This window comes from Strongylocentrotus purpuratus, unplaced genomic scaffold (genome assembly GCF_000002235.5).
Source record: "Strongylocentrotus purpuratus isolate Spur 01 unplaced genomic scaffold, Spur_5.0 spur5_scaffold_17, whole genome shotgun sequence".
Lineage (NCBI taxonomy): Eukaryota > Metazoa > Echinodermata > Echinoidea > Camarodonta > Strongylocentrotidae > Strongylocentrotus > Strongylocentrotus purpuratus.
The window spans coordinates 23,588,091-23,611,120 of NW_022145602.1; the positions used below are offsets into that span (position 1 = coordinate 23,588,091).

Consider the following 23,030-nt stretch of genomic DNA (forward strand, 5'->3'; position numbering starts at 1 on the left):
AAGTCAGGTTAATAACAATGGTCATAATGGATGGATGGGAGATGAGTATACAGTAATATACGAACATGTATGGATATATTGCTAAATAAAAAAGATCAATTCAAATTTGATACTCAAAACTAATTGTCAAAACTACCGGTATACAAAGATTCTTTATACGTTTCTTTATAATACCAGTAGTCTGGTATAACTTTCCAGCAGTCGGGACAGGCTGTGATACCTCAATCTTGAAACATGTTTGTTTTATTCTACAGCACTTTGTATTAACATAGGGGACACAAAGAAAATGATAATAAAATGAATTAAGATCAAATACCTTGAACTGGCCAATAAATGAAAAGTGAGGGATCCCAAGTACCGTCTTTTAGTGTACCGTTATACATGTATATAATACCCAAACTAACCTGATCTTAAAATATTGTTATTTCGTACCTGTAACTACTCTTAATTCTTATAGACAAAAGTAAAAAGGGTGACTGACTATAAATGCAGCTCTTATTGAACATAATAACATAAACATAAACATGTACAGGTATATCAATCATTATAAGGAATTGGGAGTCATGTCAGCATCATTAAATGCCAGGTCTGTCACAGACATGGGCGCTCATGGTCCTTAATTTCTCTCCATATTCTGATTGTGGATTGACTATTCCTTATCTGAACACATCTTCATTTATCATCTTTTCTATCCATGTTATAGTCATAATCTTGAATGTAATTTAACTAACGGCTAAAGTGTCTCAGATTTTTACATTGAAACCTGTATATAAAGCCCACTCAAGGATGAAAAAAAAATGTCAAGTCTATTGTCATACAGTGTATGCCTAATATTATATCCTCATCTGAGAACCTCAAAAGGAGAGAGAATATCACTGCTTTCACCCTTACGGAATCATTATGATGATAGTGATGATGATGATTATGATGATAGTGATGTTGATGATTATATTGATAGTGATACTTGGTACTTGGTTTCTTCTTTAATGTTTTTTAAATATTTTTAACAGAAATTGCAAAATGCGGGATGTCCCGCAAAAAGCGAGACACTTGGCAGGTTTGGAATAGCATTGAAAAGAAGAGTGACTTTGTTTTCCCACTACCTGGCATAAATGCATGCTGAGAATAGCATTATACTTGGATGTATTGCAATTCTTGGTCATGATAAATTAAAAACTGCCCCATGCAGAATGAAATACATACTTGGTCTCCCGAGGGTCTCTTTAGAAACAAAGAAATGTTGAAGACACCAAAACAAATATCAAGGTTTAAAGGTATAAAATGCAGACGTTGGAGCACCAATAATCCATAAATATATATTTGAAGCAAAAAAATACAACCAGGGGGGGGGGGGTGTTTCACAAAGATCCTAAGTAGAACTTATCTCTAAGTTGGAGTTAACAATTATGGAAAGCCATTTAGCATCTTAGAAAGTGTTTTGTAAAACTTATTTTAAAAGGCATTAAATGTTGATTTAAATCTTTCATATTTTCTATTATCAAGGAGATTTCATGTTCTTGATGTGGAATTTATGAAAAGTTTTAAATACTTCAGTGTATTTTTGTTTTTGAATGTATTTCATTTTAAGGCTAAAAATGGCTGTCCATAATGTTAAAGTCCAACTTAGAGTTAGGTTTAACTTAGGATCTTTGTGAAACACCCCCCAGGACCCTGTCTTCTAAAGACTTACAAATGATTCAGATTGATCCCCAGTCCTCTAATCAATCACAAACTTACAAACACCCATCTCTTTTTATAGGACTGGGCATGGTTTCACGAAACAATCATAAGTACAAGTTCCACAACATCCTATTTGAACTTGTGTTAAATTTCATTCACTTTTCAACGGGTTGTCAGCCAACTTGTACTTGAGACGGTTTCGTGAAACCCTGCCCTGATTGATATCAAGCTGTGATCAATTAGAAGACTGGGGCCTAATCTCCTGAATATAAACACGACTGTGATTAAGATTTGTTAGTAAACTCATAGCACAGCTCTGCTCTGCACAATTTTAAACAAAAATCACTTCAACGGTGCATTTATCAAAACCAGTTCGATACAGAGTGAAGTAAGGCTGTTATGTATGCATGGTTAATTCTCATAAGCACCAAACATTATTAGTTTAATAATGTTAATCAATTCAAATCAAGAACTATTCTCTCTCTATATACCCAGTCACACAGAGTTTAGTACATGTTTATTATCAAATGCTAACTAATAAAGGTAATGTTCTCTGAAACCCAAGTCAAACAGAATTGTCTTTTCTTACCTTCATAGCCGGATTGGTTAGAGTTGATGCTCGTCGTAATCTCCCTCCAGAATCAGAGTCTGAAAAAAGAAACAACATTAAAGGTGATACTTCTGCACTACTTATAGCTACTTGTGCCCTCTATATATCAAACAATGCCTAATCGGTGCCTGTTGGTCCCCCATGATCCTCTTTTTCTTATGTTAATTGAGAAATGACTCAATGAGAAAATCCCCCTTGGCCAAACTAGTGCAGATGGGCTTTAGAGGAATTCCCTGCACTTGCACTGAACATATATGTAAATGTGTGATTTAAGAATAAAAACCAGCACCTTATCATGGTAGCTCGGCTAAAGCCTAGGTAATAATATGGTTGCAGGGCCCTCAGGGAGAACAGCATCAATATTGATGATGCTACCCTGAATAAACCAAACACAGTATTGTTATCATTTGTATTATTATAACCCTGCAGCAAAGCAAGATTTTATTTCACCGCATCAAACCCAAGGTATACTTACCATCACCAGTCATAGTATTGCCTCTTAGTAAGATCTTGTTTTCATGTAAAACTCTCCTAGTTAATGACAAAATAAATACAAAACAATAATAAATCACTTTGTATAAAGGTAGCTATTAAAATAATGCAATGATGAGACACACTTACAGCACCAAAATGGTTTACATACATACATGTACATACATGTAGAATCTTAACAGGCAAGTGTGCAAAGTGCTGTAAAACCAGAGATACTTGTGAACGGTCAATGATGACAGCCATTTTTGCAGCAAGGAATTGCACATTTCAAACATATTGTTATAAGTGAGGCATGAAAATGGTGCGTATCTCAACTACTTTTGAAATCTATGAAGTATAATTAAGTTTAATACATACAGATGCTGTGGTTTTAATACAGTAGAGTACAGTACAACTAGCCACTAACCCAGTTAGTGAATCATGGTGCCAAAGGACCTTCTTTGTGTTAGTGATATGCGCTATACAAATAACGTTCATTATTATTATTATTATTATTATTTGTGCCTCCGATTAGACAACTAGATTTTGACGCTCTACAAATTCCTGGATTGGATTGGATTGGACTGGACTGGATATTCTTTTTCCATGGTTCCTCTTTAAACACAAAGACAAGCTGTTCTTTGTCCAAACTATTAGAGATAAGACCTGTGCCTAAGTAGAAAAATAGTGTTAAGATTGAACCCTCATAATTTTCTGAAGCTAAATGCCATTTCCTTTTTTGTTCTCCTATCTATCGATATAGTTTTTAGAGGTTATTACTTACTTTGCTTCTGAGAGCTCTTTTTTTTCGTTCTCCAGACTTCTCTTGATATTCTCGACATGGGTCACCATGACGTCAGAAGCTCTGCTCAATCTATCCTCCTATATCAGCCACAAACATAAACAAAATCAAGTTAATACTGATGATGATGGTAGTAATAACAAACTTCTTTGAGATACTCTACTTGCATTTAGGTCCCTGTGATTTCCGAAGGACTATAATGATGACTGTGAGGATGATGGCAATAATGAAGATGATGATGAAGGAGAAGAAGATGGTGAAAAAAAATTAAGATGAGGATTTTGATGCCCATGTTCACAAATAATGGACATATAATAATAATAATCTTTTAATTATTTTTTTTTAAAGTCCACTCCAAATTTTATAAAGTGAAACCCAATTGATCGTGAGCCCGGCAGCCACTGAGCAGCGCCAGATCGACGTTGCTCTATCCCAATAAGTTGAACGCCAAACAAGGTAGCAGCAACTACCGTCTTTTAACGTCTTTTGGTATGAACCCACGACCTCTGGGTTGCGGAAGCTCTACTGACTGAGCCAACACACCGGTATAAATGTTGATGATCATCATGAATACAATGATGATGATGAAAATGATGATGAAGGAGAAGAAGATGGTGAAAATAAAGTTTAAGATGAGGATTTTGATGACCATGTTGATGATCATCATGAATACATTGATGATGATGATGACAATAACGAAGATGATGATGATGAATGAGAAGAAGAAGAATATGATGATGACAATTGTAATAAAGAAAATGAATTTGATGACGGTTGAAGATATTCACAATGATGAATGATCACTATCAGCATAAAACTTAAAATAATAATAAAAATATTTAAAGTGACCATACACCTTTAATGTAATTCATGTACAGCTAGGATGTATAAAATCCATCTTGAAAAAACTTCACCAGGCTTTTTTCAGCTAAAGGATATCGAGGAGTATGAAGAAAATAGATCACAAATCTGACTTAGGTTTCATGCAGGCCCTATTTCGTGCGAGCGCGTACAAGTGCATCGTTCACAAGCCGCTTTTATGTTAATTCAGAGCGCATTCAAACTTGCAAAATTTCTTTACAGAAGTAATATTCAAAGCTCATATTTAAACTAAAGTATCATGACTTGATGAGTTGATGCCTTTGAAATGTGGTGCTACAGGAGGCTATTGCAGGTGTCATGGAAAGATAAAATGACAAACGTGTGGGTCCAGGAAAAGATTGGAACAGACTTGACCATCAGTAGGGGAATCATGGAAAGAAAACTGAACTATTTTAGGCACATTTAGGAGACCTGAAGGTATTGAGAAGCAAATACTGCAAGGAGCAGTCGAAGGAAAACGGGGTAGAGGTCGTCCACCAATATCTTGGACTGATGATATCAAGACTGGACAAGGAATGAAAGGTGCAAAACAAATGGCAGGTGAAAGAGTTGCATGGCGTGCTCTCGTGAAGGCCACAGCAGCGCTTTACAGCGCCACCTGAAGTTGATGATGATCATGACTTGGAACTATTCACATACAAAATTAATAATTTTATGTGATTGGTACACTTTACATGTTGAGAGGTGCATGATTTGAATACAGACCTGTTGTACTGCACCGAATCCCTCCGCCTTGCTGGCAAGTTTGACCAAGAGATACTGAATCACGTCGATATGTTGCTTTAGTTTGTTAATGTCTGTTCTGGCGATCTCATCCTCTGCACATCTTTGTTCCAGAGACTACATCATAAACAACAATAAAAACATAAACAAAATAAAATAAACAAAACATTATATTTCATTCAGGAGTTTGGGTATGGCTCTGGTCACTCTTTCCCTACATCACATATTTGGTTTCATTTTGTTCCAGAGACAATAATATATCATAAACAACAATAAAAACATTACATTTTACTCAAGAGTTTGGGTATGGCTCTTGTCACCAATTTCCTACATCACATATTTTGTTTTAGCCCACTAAACCCATGGCTTGATCCTAAGATGACCCCAGTGCACGTGGGATTCTCGACACCCATATTTAAAATGTGAACAGCGGCATATACATACAGAGCCTCAAATTCTAATCCAGACCCCCTATGAAAAGGCAATTAGGCAAAAAAAAGGGGAAAACTTGTATCGGCAAAAAGAACCAACCCCTAAATAATTCCCAAACCATGAATGTTTCAATGAAATATATATTTGCTATCGTGATCACGACAGCAAAATATTGTGATATTGTTTTTCAATCTGGGGACAACTTTGATTCAAGTACAGGATAAAACGATTATGTCTTGATATAAAATGAATAAATGAAGAGCGTTTTACCCGAACAACCGCAGCGTGATCCCTTATCTCTTCTTTGAGATTGTTCTCTATAAGATTCCTCTGATGTTGCTGTATCTTGTATCTCTGCTCTAGAGTGAGACGATCAGTCTTGAAAGCAAACGTTAAAGCGCTGTACTTCTCTTCTACCTCTTGATCGGTTAACACTGCCGTTTTACTGTGGAAACAAACGCAATGATGACAAAACGTTAATGAGTAGTACTTCTCTCATACCTCTAGCTCTGTTAACACTGCAGTTTTACTGTGGAAACAAACGCAATGATGACAAAACGTTAATGAGTAGTACTTCTCTCATACCTCTAGCTCTGTTAACACTGCCGTTTTACTGTGGAAACAAACGCAATGATGACAAAACGTTAATGAGTAGTACTTCTCTCATACCTCTAGCTCTGTTAACACTGCAGTTTTACTGTGGAAACAAACGCAATGATGACAAAACGTTAATGAGTAGTACTTCTCTCATACCTCTACCTCTGTTAACACTGCCGTTTTAATGTGGAAAAAAACACAATGATGAAAAAACACTAAGGAGTTGTATTTCTCTCCTACTTCTAGCCCTGTTAACACTGCCGTTTTACTGTGGAGAGAAACGCAATGATGACAAAAGGTTAATGAGTTGCATTTCTCTCCTACTTCTTTCTTGGTTAACACTGTCTTTTTACTGTGGAAAGAAACGCAATGATGTTAAAACGTTAATGAGCTGTATGTACATCCTTCTCTGTTAATATGGCCTTGGGCTCGTTCAGATATGACACAGTTAACAGCCACAAAAAATCCATGTAAATAAATAGCAACTGTGTGCAACAAAGGGCCTGTGCATATTCACTGGGCTCTGTAATATAAGATACAGAAATGTGAAGCCTATTACATTTACGTCACTATTAAAAAACTACCATTGTTTTTGCCTTGTCGTAGCTGAACGCACCTTGACTGTTGAAACATGCCTTGTGATCTTCAGTCCACTAATTGTTCAACTAGATCATGACACATCTACAATGCAACTTTGAATATTGCTGAATTCAAGGTACTATTCACTACAACTTTAATTTCAGTAGGACATAAGCCTCAATCACACATGATCAGGTAGACCGCATTAAAACACCAGTGTAGTGTACCCAAATAACATGATGTAAATGAACAGGTAGAGTACTTGGGATATATATCTTATAATTATGCTGCATTATTGTAGAGCGCTTAGAGACTTCTGACAAAGTAAGTGTTAGGCGCTATATAAGCACTGTAATTATTATTATTATTATACCATTCAGATTAATACATGCAACTTCATTTAGGGGGCCTTCGGTATGCTTGGCTACTTTTCTCCATCTCCCTTTCATTTACTCATTTGTGGGGGAGGAGGGGATAGGGGCAGTTTACCACATCAAGTATTTATAAAACAAAGTCTGTTAAAAGCAGTCGAGAGATATCTTTAATTATCTGATCAGAAAAGAAGTTCAACAATTTTGGATGTCGTAAAAATTATTTCTGTAAAAGGACAAGACTTTTTCTGTTTTGAAATTGTTTGCTTAATTGTTTTGCATGTTTCATATCATTGTACCAGGCCTTAAATTTCGTCATTTTTAGGGCAAGGCCAGTTTGGCCTTGAGTACCTCATATTTTTAAGGGCACCAAGGCCAAAATATTTTTACAAAAAGGGCATCGAGGCCAAAATATTTTACAAAAAGGGCATCGAGTATGAGGCCAAAAAAATTGATTCTATTTTTGTTAGATGTCATGTGTATTTTATGAAACTTGTGCGGGATCAATTTCCCATGACTTTTAGCACCAGCTTCTTCACAGAATGTATAGAGGTCTACGACTACGGTACATACAAACAAGGCGGCGGCCCGCAAGCCTTAGATTTAGCAGCCAGGAGCAAGGGGCAATTTTTTTTTAGGTTGCCCTTTGCCACGGGAATTTACCAGAGCAAGGGGCAATTTTCCAAAAACAGATAGGCCCCTTAGCTAATCATAAGTTCAAAGAGAGTCTACAAGTACAAATGTTAATTTCATAATGTGAATAGATCGAACGATCAATTTAATAACTTTTTAATCTTAACAATATGAACAGGAAAGATTGATTAAGAACATCAAACTTGGACATTAAACAGTATTTTAAAGTAACTAAAAATATTGATGAGCAAATGAATAAATAAATTGTCAATTTCACAAACATCGAAAGTCAGAAGGACTTGGCAAGTTTACCGGGCTGGGTATCCCAAATCAAAATCGCACCTCACACACAAACCTTCCGCCACTCTCTCGGTAGTAGGAGCAAATTTGAAGAAATTATCTTTTTAACTGTTGTATAGAAAGGTCTAGATAGGCCTAACTAATGAAATAAGATGTAAAAATGTCCTTATAGACATTCGACAGCTGAAAGTGACACGCTCAGCTCAGTTGCGTAACGTGCATTCACGAAACCAAAATCGTTCCTCGCACACACACTCTCGCCACTTTTGGTGGGAAGCTGTCGGGCTGGAAGTTTGCCAGCGAAACCGATGCACCCTCGGAGATTCGCAGCGCGTAATTTTACCGGGACTCGAAACGTTCGTCTTGGGAAGCTGGCGGGGTAGCTTTTTGAAGCGAGGTCGGCTGGTGGCAAAATGAGAGTAACTACGATCGAGAACATCGTAGGTGTTCTTAACTTATTAGTAAGATAATTCTAAATTCTATTTGAAATAAAATAATAAACTAGACCTACAAACAAACCTCGACAGATTCTCTAATGACTATTTTATTGCTTGTTTATTTCTCCATTTGACGATTTGTTTTCTTGATCCTTCGATTTGTACGTACGTGCGTGCGTCAACAGCATGCACCATATGCATAACATGCGATCGCATGACGTACGTACGTGCGCTAGCGCATTGCCTATATAATAACAAAGGGCGCATTTTCACGGCACTTGCGCCTTATTAAAGCACTAAATACGAAGCTAGAAGAGAGCTCGTGGGCAGCAGACTGTTCGTGATTCGTGTATTTTTACTGTTCTAATAATTTATGGGCGCATTTTCACGGAAAACACTTGCGCCTTGCCGTCTAGTTTTAGATGATTATGGGCGCAATTGGTGGTTTTATGTGCGCGAATTTAAAAAAAAAAGGGCACGTCCAGTTGGAAAAAAAGGCACGTCGGCCAGTTTGAAAAAAAGGGCACGGCCTTTTTGGCCGTGAATTTATCTTTTTTTTGGGAGGGCACCGCGGCCAGTCATAGGGGCATCGACGGCCTGGCCGTCGATGGCCGTCGATTAATTTAAGGCCTGTTGTACTTTGTTTCTTGTATTATAGTAATGCTGGTGGGAAGCATATTTCCACATTGTGGACGAAAAAAATAAATATCTAAATATATCTAAAATATCTTTAGTTGGCACACTTACTCTCCTTCTCCCTTCTTCAGACCGAGCGCTTTGAGTAACGTCTCTGGCAGAATAGAGCTCTTCCTCTGCTTGGTCTCACCCTCTCCTGCGTCCCACTTGACCTCCCCTTCCTGTTTGACCGAGCACTGCGTCGGTACCTCCGCTTTGCACGTATCTGTGTTTGACTCCAGGACGGTCTCCAGGGTCTCGAGGGTGCCGTTGGGTAGACTGCAGGAGTCTTCACAGGTTTCCTCTGAGAGTTCGGGCATAGGGGAGTGTAGTTTGAACACGGGTCGCTTGGCTTTCTTTTCCTGTATGGCATAGGAAGAATACAAAGAACAGTCAAGGGTAACATTCTAAAACAGGAAAAACAATGTTCATTTTCATGACTACATGTAACTCAAATTGCATGGAGCTTACACTCACTGTTGGTGCTTGCGCATATGTCTTTTAACTTTTCGCGAAGCCAGCGATTTTTGCACCGACATTAATCAAAGACTTGTCCTAATTTTGATTTGTTATGACTATTAATATTGTTTGATAACATAAAAATATTGTTTTCATCATCACACCCTAGATGTAAAAGGTGATACTGTATATATACAGGTAGCTGTTTTATCAAGGGGGAAAATATACCTAATTGATAACTTGTCTCATGATATTGTATTTGAATGAGATGTAAGCCTGGGGCACCATTAAGGCCCATTAGGCAAAAAGCAAACAAAAAGATAAGGAAGTAAAAATCAAGGGCCATTACCATACACATTTATAAAACCACATAAGTATCTATTGCTATTCATTAAAACTATTCAGTTTTGCAGAGGCGATTGTTAAACAGTTTAAGATTGAGGAAACATACCTGTCTAATTTTTGAGCTTGACAAAGCTGATTTAGGAGTAGAATCTGTTTTTATAGGTCCTATAGCTTTCATAAGATCAGCCTTGATGTCAAATTCATCTGAAACTTTCCTACTCTTTGCATTCTCTTCTTCAGGATCAGAATCACCCTATAAAAAACAAACATAATAATAACAAAAATATCATTTAAATATACATGTATATCTCTTAATATTAATATTTCGATAAGTATAAAGCACTGGCATTCAAGGAATTTCTTCCTACCAGGTACCCATTTAAATCACCTAGGTAGAGAATGACAAATGTAGGTTAATGTCTTGCAAAAGTACATAAGTGCCGCGGCGGGATTCAAACAGTAAACCATGTGATCCACAGTCCGTTGAAGTATCCCTTGACTTCTACACCTCTACCTTGGGCAAGCGCAAACAAAAGAATATATGCCATGTTGTGACATACTGAAACCAAGTTGGCAAAACTCTGTGTATAAATGGCTATGATTTCCACGGTCTTCAATACCACCCCAACACTAAAACAAACCTGACGCTTGAAAGTGTACCTTAACTTCTACTCTCTCCTCTTGAGTGATTTATCGGAACGTAAAACGTGTTCTCAGATAGAGACTTATGAAAAACAAAATGACCAAAAAATGAAGTAACCACATTCTATTACCCCTCCAGCAAAATAAATAATCATAATACCGGTTATATATAAAGCACTTTACCATTTTGGAACAGTATTATTACTACCCCTGCCACTGGATTCAATTACTATCCTGCACTCTCTGGGGAGCATTCCAGCTAGTCGCCTTTTTACGAGCGTGCACATGCTGATCCACAACCATAAAGGCGTTCACATCCTAGCGGGTACCCAATTTACACCCGGGTGGAGAGAGGCAAAGTAGATAAAATGCCTTGCTCAAGAACATGATAAAATAATAATAATAATAATAATAATATACCGTACTTATATAATACAGCACATATCACAATATGTCTTGATGCGCTGTAAGAAAGGGTAAGAAGGAAAAGTGGATAGAGAAACATAAAAAGAGTGAGATATGCTCAACATACTTTCTCTCGTTAACATTGGAAAGTATTTTTGAAAAGAAATGTTTTAAGACGCTTGATAGACTTGATAGACTTACCTCTGCTCCTACCCTCTCTTCTTGAGTGATCAGACAAGGACTCATATCACCCTTCATAGGTTCTGGGGAAGAGTCTGGGCTAGTATCATCGGATACTACGTCATCAGCTGAAGAAACCAAAACAAAATGTGAAATTAACAAAGTATATGTAATTCATTGTATTATAATAATAATAATAATAATAATAATAATATGTCTTGTTTACCCAGGGTAGCCTCATCAGTATTCATACTGTTCGGATTCAGGCTTACCCGCACACAATGAATGTACAGTATCCACTCCCTGGGGAGCATTCCAGCCAGGCGTCATTTTTACAAGCGCACACTTGCTAATCTAAGCACATAAGCTTTCGCATCCTACCAGGTATCTATCTAAGAAACTTTTTTGTTGTCTTCCTTTCCTTCTTATGCCATCCACTTCCAGATCCCATGCTCTTTTCACAGGTTCATCATCTTCACTTCTCAATACATGACCCTTCAATCTCAATCCACATCTCTTTATCACTTCCACCAGTTTCTTCCAGACCCAACCTTTTCATGAGCTCCCTTGTGTTCTTTCTTTCGAACAGTTTCCCACCACACAATCTTCCCATCACGGGCGTTTCGAAATAACAAATTCATTATGCATTTAAATGTGCAGCAAATGGCTTGAAGAAGGTTGTCAGGCACAATAGAACTGCCTAAGCATAATTATTTATTTGTCTTATAGAATAGTAGAATACTGTAAAGAACTTTGATGCACACCATTCTTTAAAGCGGGACTGCACTACTTGAAGCTACTTGCGCCCTCTATAAAGCAAACAATGTCTAATCGGTGACCATTGGTCCCACTGATCCCCTTTTTCTTATGTTAATTAGAAGCTTATTTGATGAGATAACCAGCTGTAAGTGACCATGCAGGGAGGTCTAATCCCTCTTGGCCAACTAGTGCAGACGGGCTTTAAAACGCAGCATACATTTACCTTCATTCTTTGCAGGAGAGAACCGTCTCCCTCTCCTGTTCTCAAACAGAGACCTTGCAGGGAGGTCTAACCCCTACTGGCAAAACTAGTGCAGACGGGCTTTAAAACACAGCATACATTTACCTTCATTCTTTGCAGGAGAGAACCGTCTCCCTCTCCTGTTCTCAAACAGAGACCTTTCAGGGAGGTCTAACCCCTACTGGCAAAACTAGTGCAGACGGGCTTTAAAACACAGCATATATTTACCTTCATTCTTCGCAGGAGAGAAACGTCTCCCTCTCCTGTTCTCAAACTTCTCAGTGACCTTCCTTGACTCGGAGAGTAGTTTCTCGTTGAGGGCATGGTCTGATGGTGTTATTGAGGATGCATCGATCTCTGCTGTAGTCAGGTCTACCATTTCACCATTGCTTGCTGTATGAAAGATATTGAATGACAAGTTTCTTTTTAGACACATTAGCTTCTTATTTAGAGTATGATCTGGGCCGATTGTCATACAACTTGTTTTAAATCACTAACAAGTTATAATAACTGTTATTAGCTACTGAAATCGTTGCATTTGACTGCTACTTTATTTACATCACCATTTTGCATTCATTTGCTGTAAGAGAGACAGCTATTAAAAAGACATTTATTAGTTTCTCATTAAGAGATTTAAAAGACCACGTCTACTTGAGGAATCAAAACTTACCACATTTCTAAATACTGTAAGATAAATTGATCAACTAGAAAAGGAGAATCAGTCAAAGAGATTAGGTACAGGTATAAAGTTGAGAATATTAAATTACCAGGGCTAACTACCGTATACTTGGTTAGGGGAAACCTAATATAACAAGCACTTAATGATGTCAGATTTTATCTTTACAACCAAAATATTTTTGTACTCCTCCATGTACACTCTCTTTTAGTGGAATGTTCTCATTTCATTTTGGGCCAAATTGTGGGTTTGAATAGATAATTGTTCATGCAAACAAGAGACCCATAAAAGCATTAGCTTTGTTTAAATCCACTGTTCAGGACTAAGGGTTACATATCGAGACCAACCTTGAACAACTCCTGAGTATTTCCTTTCTCTTTCCAGCGATCGTCGTTGTCTCATGGTGGATTTTTCTGGGTTTAACACAGTTTCTCTGAGGACAAAAACAGGAGACAGTAACAAGTAAATAAATATCAAATTAATTAAAACCACAACTGATTTGATGTACATGATTACAGTTGACATCTTAATTAGTCATACTCTAACCCAGTTTTGTAATTTTCTAAGTATATGAAAACTTGACTTGTCCCGATTTACAGTTCATGAGAATGTGACTTTAATAACCAAGGCCCTAATTCAAGCAGTTCACCTTTTATTCCCGTGCTACAAAACACAAAAAATTCAAATTTACAAGGCGTATGAATAATTTAGTTGTCAACTAGATATGTACAAGACTACAGTACACAGTTTCTGCCACTAAACCATTTAACTCATTTTTATGATCCATGGGTTGTCAATTGTCAAATATATGACATGTACACAATATACTAAATACATGTACATTTGCATTTCACATTGTGTACATGTATGAACAAATTTTCAACATATAATCCACTACATGTGTATGTAGAGGATATATAAATATGGTATGTACACAATATAATACATGCATTGTATGCGTTTAAACAAAACTTTTGGGAAAATGAATTTTGCAATTCACAACTTGTGTACGAAATAAGTTGCGACATAATCCACTACGTGCACAAGTGAATATATGTCAAAATCCGGTTTACATGTAGCAATTAAAACATTCTTAGAAACTAAAGCCACATGTATGAATGCCTAAAGAATACATTTAACTTTTACACATGAACAAATTAAACACCATAAACAATCAATAACGACATCCGTGTAACCTAATAATACAGATTTATCCACTTACCAAGGGCATACATATATGTACACTGTATTTAATTAATACACACCTAGGCTATACTGTAGATGTAATATCACTAAATGCACCAGCACAAATACCATGCATGAATTTAGGTCAGTGCCTTCAACCATGAAAACCATCCGGTCACAAACCTTTTGCTCAATAGCACTAAAAAACCAAGGAAAAAAACCAAGGAAAAAACCTTGATTTGAATGCATTCCATTATCATGAGTAAAAAGTTGCTCTTGATTGTTTGTTTGGGCTGAAAACATGTACATGTATACAGATTACAATGAATGGCAGATCTATAAGAATCCCTATATTATACTAGCATTGTTTTTTTTTAAATATGTTTCTCACATTCTACTAAATCTAGAATTGAGAATCATTGAGTTGTGCTCATTTATACTAAAATTATATAGTATAATTTTTTAATTTTATATGTATGTCTATATTTTCTGTAAAATGTGGAACAAATAAACTTGAAACTTGAAACAAGGGAAACGCTCTCGGCGGTCTCGCCTGCATAACGCAATTCAATATGATAAACCAGAACGTCAATGACGTAGCGCTCATCCGCATCTCACAACAACAAATATCGTAAATTTTATGTGGTACACTTTTTAACTGGTCAAAAAATAGAAATTTGATGCCCTGGAAGGGACATAATTTCATTTCATTTGCATAAAGTACCATAAATAATCAATGGAGCAAAATCTCACAATTCTGTGTAGAAGTTTATTGTTCCAAATTAAGCTCTACCAGATAAGGCAAAATCGGTCAAGAAATGAGGGAAAAGAAGCAAGTTTTGTTATTTTTGGAATAAATTTGCATAAATTACCATAATTAATTAATCGAGAACAATTTCAAAATTCTGTGTAGAAGTTTAGTGTACCAAAGTTAGCTCTACGATATAAAGCAAACCAAATCAAAATCGGTCGAGAAATGAAGGAAAAGAAGCCTTTTTTGTGATTTCGAATAAATTTGCATAAATTAGCATAGATAATGAATTTCACGACTCTGTGTAGAAATTTTAAATCCCTCCTAGCCCTATCATATGAAACAATAAGAATCAAAATCGGTTGAAAAATAACGAAGAAGAAGCATTTTGAAAATCTTAATGTTGATGCCACAATGAAGTCTAAGTTTGTTGACCTTAAATGGCCTTTGACCTTAACTTAGTGACCTGAAATTCTACTCACATGATTGGGGAGACTTGATAACCCTATAGTCAAAGTTTCATTGACTAAGAACTTATACTTTCAAAATTATATCAAAAATTCAAAAACTTAACCTTAGGTTAAGTTTTCGATGATGATGCTACAACATAGTCCAAGTCTGTTGACCTGAAATGACCTTTGACCTTGACTTTGTGATCTGAAATTCTACTCACATGATTGGGGATACTTGATTACCCTATAGTCAAAGTTTCATTGACTAAGAACTTATACTTTAAAAATTATACCAAAAATTCAAAAAATTAACCTTAGGTTAAGTTTTTGATGTTGACGTTGACGCCGTCGCCGTCGCCGTCGCCGGAAAAGCGGCGCCTATGTCTCGCTTTTTGCTACGCAGGCGAGACAAAAACTTGAAACATATTTTACTCAAAAGGCTCACTAACTTCAAATTTATAGATTTTTTCTTCCCAGGGGACCTAGTGTTGGGTTATTCCATTAACCTGTCATTGACATTAATGAATGAAATATAATACTTGGAATCCAGTCTGCATACAATACATTGTTGCTATGTTGGACAAGCCTCAAACAAGCTTCAGGGTGGTCAAGAACAACCTTTGTTTACATCGTATGCATAACATTTGAATATGTAAGTAAATGGGTCCATTGAAAGTGTGTGGCTGTCTTTTGTATTCATGATTATCTGCATAATCACATATTGTGTTGGTGTCAACATGGAAAAGAAAACGAAAAAAAATGCTATTGGTAGAGAAGACTTTAAAAGTTAAGAACTTCTTCAAAAGCCCTCATCCAGTAATACTCCAAAATATATATTATAATATTTGACAGTCTTATTTTTTCACGTAGAAAATAAAACACAATGCAATGTTTTCTGTACCAGTTTGTACAAGGAGTGGCACTTGCAAAGAGCTCTATTGTCACAACTGACGATACAAGATATTGGATAACAATGCACACTATAACAAGTACACAACGATCTGACCTCAATCCTAAATCTACGATAGGTGTGAAAAGGATCCTGTTTCGAGGGCCAAAAGTTATTTTGAAAGGCATCAAATGTTCATATAAATCAATCATATTTTCCATTATCAAGAAGATTTCATGTTCTTGATGTGAAATTTATTAACAGTCTAAAATACTTTAATTTTTGCTTTTGAATATATTTCATTATAAGGCTACAAATGGCTCTCAATAATATTTAAGTCTAACTTAGAATTAAGCTTGATTTATGATCTTTGCGAAACACCCCTCAGAACTCCACTTTAATTCATATCCTGAAACATTTTAAACTAACATCCTTTCTGCTCTTAACAGACAATCTTTTCTATGAGGGTTTCTCTTGCTGAAAAGACAACTAACTCTCCTCAGCTCAGGGTCATCGTGAGGAATACTATACACAGCCAATGCTATATAAGGCTTGTGGTTAAAGATGGATTAAGTTGATATTGAATGGTGTTAAATCCTTGGCATTTAGTAGCGGCATTCAGTGAAAACATTGGAAGGTGACAACAACAACAGTGCAACACTTCAAAGGTTTATAAGCATTCAGAAACAGCTGATTTACTGAACTGACCAAGGACGATTAAAGACAAATGAAAGAGATTGTCAGTAGGCCTGTCTCCACTAGCTCGAAATTGCCAAATATCCCGATATTTGAATTATCCCAATCGCAAATTATCCAGTTAATTTTAGGCTTAATTTGCGTCTCCATCAGCCTGACGTTGCAATTAGTAGGATATTTGGTCGAGATTATCGTCCCAAGTTATCTTGGGCTAGTTTGCAAAATATCCCGCTATTTGTCCGGTGCGAATTCACCAGCCCGAAGACTCACACTACAGTGTATGCGTGAACGCTGAGCAAAATATCTTGAGCTTAAGTTTCAAGTTTCGAGGTCAAGTCTCGAGCTTATGAAGACGTGATTTGTAACTTGGATTATTTCCCAAATCAGAAATAGCGGGCTATTTGGCAATCTCAAGCTGATGAAAACTGGCCTGATGTACATTCACTCACCTGTGTACACTGGGCTTGTGTCTTGCTATGTCTTTATTAGAGTTCTCATCTAGACATGCAGGAACAGTCTGTTCCATCTTTTCTCTGGCAAGACAACAAGGGAAAGACAAATAATCAGATTCTTTAAGCAGTGGCCACCACATCTAGTTCATAATCATTGTTATTACACTTTTATCAATGTCTTCTGTTTTGTGTGTGCCATATACAGAGATGCCAAACTTCTTCTACAAAAAAAAGTATTCTTAAGAGCAAAAAACAGTATTTTAGAAAAAATCTCTCAACTCAACATATCGCCCAATCAAGCAGCTTAAAAAACCTGGCAATACCACGTATACGTACCCGGATCGCAGCGCGACGTGCATACATTACATGTGTGGGTTGTTCGCAATGTGCGCAGTTTGGGGCCTGTATCACCATCCTGCGTGCATCGTTTGAAGATATAGGTGCATAATAAACTTATGACACAAAGCCCATGATCAGAAATTAAGAAAAATGTCACTAAAAAAAAAAAAAAAAAAAACGTAACGAAACATACAAAAAACATACTGCCGTATTCGTAGCGAAAAAACAGAACAAATACGCCAAAAACGGAACAGTTGGCATCTCTGCATATATAATTATTAATAACATGAACAGCCACCTAAGAAGCATATATTCTTTGATCAACCCCTAAAGTACATGAGCATTCTTGTAAATCTTTGAACTTATTTTTTAGCATGATATCAAGTCATTGGCTACTGGAACCGGTTGTCTCCTGTATTAAGCTTTTGGGAATGTGAGAATCCAGTTGTTTAAAATCCACCATACCTGCTTGCACCTATGGGTTTGAAGCTCAGCGTCTCGACAGGCTTGGGTGGTTCCCCTTCTTGCTTGCCGAAGACGAGAGGTGACGACCGTGCACTGACAAACAGGGGCGAATCGGAGCTGATATCAGAATCCCAATCTTCAGAGATGAGATGCGGAGGCAAGGTAGAGGGCGCCAGATAGGTGGATGATACAGAGGATGTCTTGACGAGGGCCAGATGATCGTTAGAAGGTACGGGGATGGTAAGGTCAAAGGTGAAAGAAGATGCTGAGGTAGCTTGGTTAGGGTTTGGCAAGGTTTGTGTTGCAATGCTAGTTAATTCTACCAATGATTCCTCATTGGAAACGCAGTCTATCTGCGTGGATGAGTTCCCTGTCAGCGATACCTTCGCTAGACTCACGTCAACCGCATTGTCTACATGGACAGTATCGCAGCTCTCTTCTGTATTGTCTGTTTGTGATTGAGCTTCTGTCAGCACAACGCTAGCCGACACTCCCTGGCTACATGTGCTTGATCCTTGATGCGTGACCTCTGAACTCTTGTTCAACAAGCAAGCAGCATCCTCTTCAGTCTGTGTGCCGGCTAATTTACGAATACGAACCTCTAAGTCAGTCTGGACGCAGGCATGGCACGGAAGTCGTGATGATTCTTTACGGTGCTCTTTGACAGTTTCAGTTTGCGTGCCACAATCCTGGAGCGATGGCTTCGCTACTTCATTCTTGAACAAGTCATCTAGAGTGTCCGAGAGTCCGGTTATGCTTGTGGCGTCCCCTGAGAGAAGCCCAATGGGATCAAAGGCATTGAAGAGCTTAGGGTAGAGGATCTCCGTAGATGAGAAGACTTGGTGTTGAGAAGGGTCGAGGTGATATCCGCAGCGAGGACAGAGCGGCAGGAGGCCACGAGAACTGGAGAGGAAGGTTGCTCTGTCTAGACTAGGAATAGGATGGAATGATTGCGGGAAGGCATCTAAGGCTAAGGCATCTGAGAGGTAGAGAAAATAAAATAAAAAGTTCAATGGGTATTATTACTATTTATACACAAGATACCAGACAATCTCATTAAGCCATCAATGCAGTTTTTCACATGAACAAATTATGTACAATTTTAAGGAAAACTCTTCATCTGTCATGCACAAGATTTGCATTTGCAAAAACAACTCACCTATAACAATAAAAGTGATGCAACAGGTTCAGAATTTTCCTTTTTTTGATAGGATAAACTACATCTAAAGTAAACATTGTTTGAAATGGGGTAAGGTTGAGGGAACAGTATAGGCCTAAAAGGAGATGGGGCAACATCCAATGCTTATCCATGATTCTTTAGGTTGTGACATGGCTGGGGAATCAGTGGAAGCTTGTCAGGAATGGTGCTATTAAAGACGCATAGGAGCAGGCTCTCATTGGGGAATTTGACAACCTTCAGGTGTTTACCCAATTAATAGTATTTCCACCAAGTCTGGCGATTTATGGCTTTCCGCATATGTGGAAACTGATGACTGTTGGACCAAAGTATGACAGATGAACAATACGATTGAGGCTTGTAAGGGATGGTGCTGTGGAAAGTTCTTACCTACAACGGTTGAAATAGGGAACGACTGAGGAAACAGTTGATGTTTAGAAGGGACAGGGCTACGTCCAATGCTGGCCTCTGTCCTGTATCCAGACTCTAGTAAAGGTTCTATGGACTCACAGTCAGGCACATCCTCATCTGATGATGTATCATCCTGTGTATTAAAGAGAGAGAAGAATGTGAACTCAACCGTGTCAGTTAGAAGGATAACATTAATTCAATGTGGAACTGATGCCTTCACACTTCCAGAAATAAAAAAATGTACATTCAATGAATTATATTGGTTAGATGATGGTAATTGTTTACAATATGCCAAAATCGCCCATATCATCATCATCACTTAATAAGGCCATTCCATGGTAGCTGCGACCATGACAATCTCAGAATATGCAGCTCTCATATATAATTTCAAAACGGGAATAGCAAATCGGTCGTTTTAACGCTGAAGTAATATCGGTCTTGGGAGGGAGCTACACAACATAAAAGGGTATATTATTTATAATTTTGACACTTTTGACTCAATTTTAAACCATTAAATATTATAGGATCGCATATGCTTCCAATATGTTCATTTGAACCAAATTCATGACCCCGTACCAAAACCTTGTTTTACCTTTAACTCTCTGATTCCTAATGTATTGTGCGATGTGACAAAAGGAGGATTAGAACTCTATGGAAATATTTTGTAAAGGAATCATCTGATTGTAATGAAACTTGGCAGACTATAGAAAACAGTGCTCTTCATTCTGTCTAGGTATCAATGCCACAGCTCACTCTATTCTAAAGTACTAGTAACAGGATATAAAAATGAGACCAGTAGCCAGGGTTGTAAAGAAATTATTAACAAGTACAGCAAACTTAGGACCAGACCAGCATGTGTACAACACACTGCAAGAATACCACTTTTTTTAACTTTTGGTACTTCAACTAAATTTTGAAATCGCACATAGAGGACAATATTCTATCCAATGTTAAAGACTACAGTTGACCATCCTGATTAAATACACCTTGCTTGAGCTCTAACTGAAAATCACACCAAATTATACTCTGTTAGTACTTGTGTAGTCTGCAAGCACAAACCCTGGTCAGTCGTAAAAGAGAGTCTGCACTATAAGACTACCATAGGCCATGTACTATAGCCGCTCCTGAGTAGCTGGGCCAGGCTTCTCTCAAGGCACAATGATTTTTTGATAAAGTGTCAAATTAGGGTCTGTGCTTGCAGACTACATGTAGTACTTGTGGTGCACTTGCTGCTCCTGTGAATCAAACTCTTGCTTTCCATAGGCCCGTCTTCACTATCTTGAGATTGCCAAATATCCAGCTATTTGAACTATCCCGATCGCAAACTATCCAGCTATTTGCGTCTTCATTAGAACGAAGTAGCAAATTAGCTGGATAGTTGGTCGGGATAATATCCCAAGATATCTCGGTCTAGTTTGCAAAATATCCCACTATTTCCGAACTAGCGGGATAGTTTGCGACCGTCTTCATTAGACCGAAGTCCGGAGTCAAATATCCCGATCCCATCATGCACAACGATTTCCGGTTCGCACATGCGATCTATACCGCTCAGCGCGCTAGTACAACCACTGACCTCGAGTAAGCACGGAAAACCGCAAACTAGACTGAGATATCTTGGGATATTATCCCGACCAACTATCCAGCTTATTTGCTACTTCGTTCTAATGAAGACGCAAATTAGCTGGATAGGTCTCTTAGTTGCGATCAATATCACATGACTTCTAATATTAGACAGGTTTGACTGTAGTGTACTTGTATTTCCCATGACAGTTCTTGAGTAGACCTGTTAAGCATAACACATACCTGCCAACTTTTCACAGCAAAAAATTAGGAATATCTCAAGGCAAAATTAGGAATACAGTCTTAAACTTTTCACACAGAATATTCCACAATAATGTTAAGAGAGGAATTTAGGATTCAAAACAATAGCTTGAAGGACACAAAATAGGAATCATTCTCCCAAAATAGGATGGTTGGCAGCTTTGATAACATATAGGGCCCTAATTACTTCCGATAATTACTTCCGATAGTTTGCTTTCTTGCCTATCATTATCAAAGCCTTTAAACGGGTTAAATAAAACTTTGAGAAACTTTACCTGTGTAATGTTGTAGAGCTCTACAGATCTGTACTCATACTCCTACATGAAAATTATTGTGGCAAATATTCCTTGATATATCCAAAGCAATATTCCTTGATATATCCCATGCAAAAGTCCTGTGTGATATCCGTTCTAAAGCGCACACTATACTGAGGGTACTAAATACAGTCCTAATACTTTTTGAGTTCTCGGTATAAACATGCATGCATGAGCGAAACCCATTCAATACCAATGGGGACAATAGAAACCACCCCATACCAGCCATCCATTGTCATTTCTCGGAAGTTTTAGACCCCTTTATTGGGTTCGTCTGACGTATTGTTTAGAAGTCACGAACATCCCCTGGAGCACACTATCAGGGACAGTGCCTAAAGCTGCATGAGCAGGTTGATTTAAAAGGCAGTACAAGAGAGTACAGGTCAAAATATCAAAACCAAATGAAGAGCTTTGTTTCGATTCACACTTCACAGCATTTATATGGTAATATATTTCTATTGTAAGAAAAACATTCAAAGATGCAATGCAATCTCCTCTGGTGAAGTCAAAATGTTCACATCTGCTGAAATAGATAAGTACCGAGGCATGATTTGAATTAGGAGGTTGGAATATATTAGATTTGACTAAACTTACATGTATGCTACAGTCTAACTTCACAAACTCTTCATTTTTTTTATTTACACACACCTGTAACTCAAAAATATAAAATCTGATTCCTAATCTTAATCACGAGGAAAAGGATGAACGATCCATTATCAAGAAAACAAAGATAAGTTTCTCCTAGAAACAAATCAATACAAAACACACCATGTAATGGTTTGATATTCTAATAAATGAATACAAATCAGTATTAGTTACTTGCAGTTTTTCCCTTTTAGACTTTCAAATCTATTCTAGCTGGGAAAAAAAAGTATCCTGAGAATGAAAATGATCTACCGTATACTTAATACACACCTCCTCTCTAAAGAAACAACGTAAAATGTTATTCCAAAACTTGAACATGAGGCCACAAATAAGACAATCCTTTCATCCAGAATATTACACTTTCAGTCTTGGAATAAGGAATCGATCCCCAGCCAACATTCAAATGACTTGCTGATAAGGCATACATTAACAATTAGGAGTACCTTGGTACATTGAATCACTCTCTGGTTGTGCATCTCATGATCTGCTAAGAAGTCAACAGGTTTGTTTACAAATTATTCACACATCAAACAT

The 23,030-nt window shown here is 37.4% G+C and overlaps 2 protein-coding genes across 2 annotated transcripts in view; both read right to left on the reverse strand.

Annotated features, from left to right (window-relative positions):
* Positions 1 to 12,271, reverse strand: part of LOC115924950 (protein MRVI1-like) — a 28,975-nt gene extending 16,704 nt beyond the window's left edge. Inside the window, exons 1-10 of the mRNA XM_030987951.1 lie at positions 12,206 to 12,271; positions 11,245 to 11,351; positions 10,103 to 10,249; positions 9,265 to 9,554; positions 5,871 to 6,045; positions 5,151 to 5,285; positions 3,546 to 3,643; positions 2,766 to 2,821; positions 2,270 to 2,328; positions 1,204 to 1,221 (exon numbers count right to left, since the gene is read on the reverse strand). Coding sequence (XP_030843811.1) covers positions 1,204 to 1,221; positions 2,270 to 2,328; positions 2,766 to 2,821; positions 3,546 to 3,643; positions 5,151 to 5,285; positions 5,871 to 6,045; positions 9,265 to 9,554; positions 10,103 to 10,249; positions 11,245 to 11,301 — 1,035 coding nt within the window. The 5' untranslated portion in view covers positions 11,302 to 11,351; positions 12,206 to 12,271. The remainder of the gene's footprint in view (positions 1 to 1,203; positions 1,222 to 2,269; positions 2,329 to 2,765; positions 2,822 to 3,545; positions 3,644 to 5,150; positions 5,286 to 5,870; positions 6,046 to 9,264; positions 9,555 to 10,102; positions 10,250 to 11,244; positions 11,352 to 12,205) is intronic.
* Positions 12,272 to 12,332: 61 nt separating this feature from the next.
* The window catches only part of LOC115924949, an 81,763-nt gene continuing 71,065 nt past the window's right edge, over positions 12,333 to 23,030 (reverse strand). The window contains exons 20-24 of the mRNA XM_030987950.1: positions 19,696 to 19,849; positions 18,129 to 19,107; positions 17,322 to 17,405; positions 13,247 to 13,332; positions 12,333 to 12,616 (exon numbers count right to left, since the gene is read on the reverse strand). Coding sequence (XP_030843810.1) covers positions 12,414 to 12,616; positions 13,247 to 13,332; positions 17,322 to 17,405; positions 18,129 to 19,107; positions 19,696 to 19,849 — 1,506 coding nt within the window. The 3' untranslated portion in view covers positions 12,333 to 12,413. The remainder of the gene's footprint in view (positions 12,617 to 13,246; positions 13,333 to 17,321; positions 17,406 to 18,128; positions 19,108 to 19,695; positions 19,850 to 23,030) is intronic.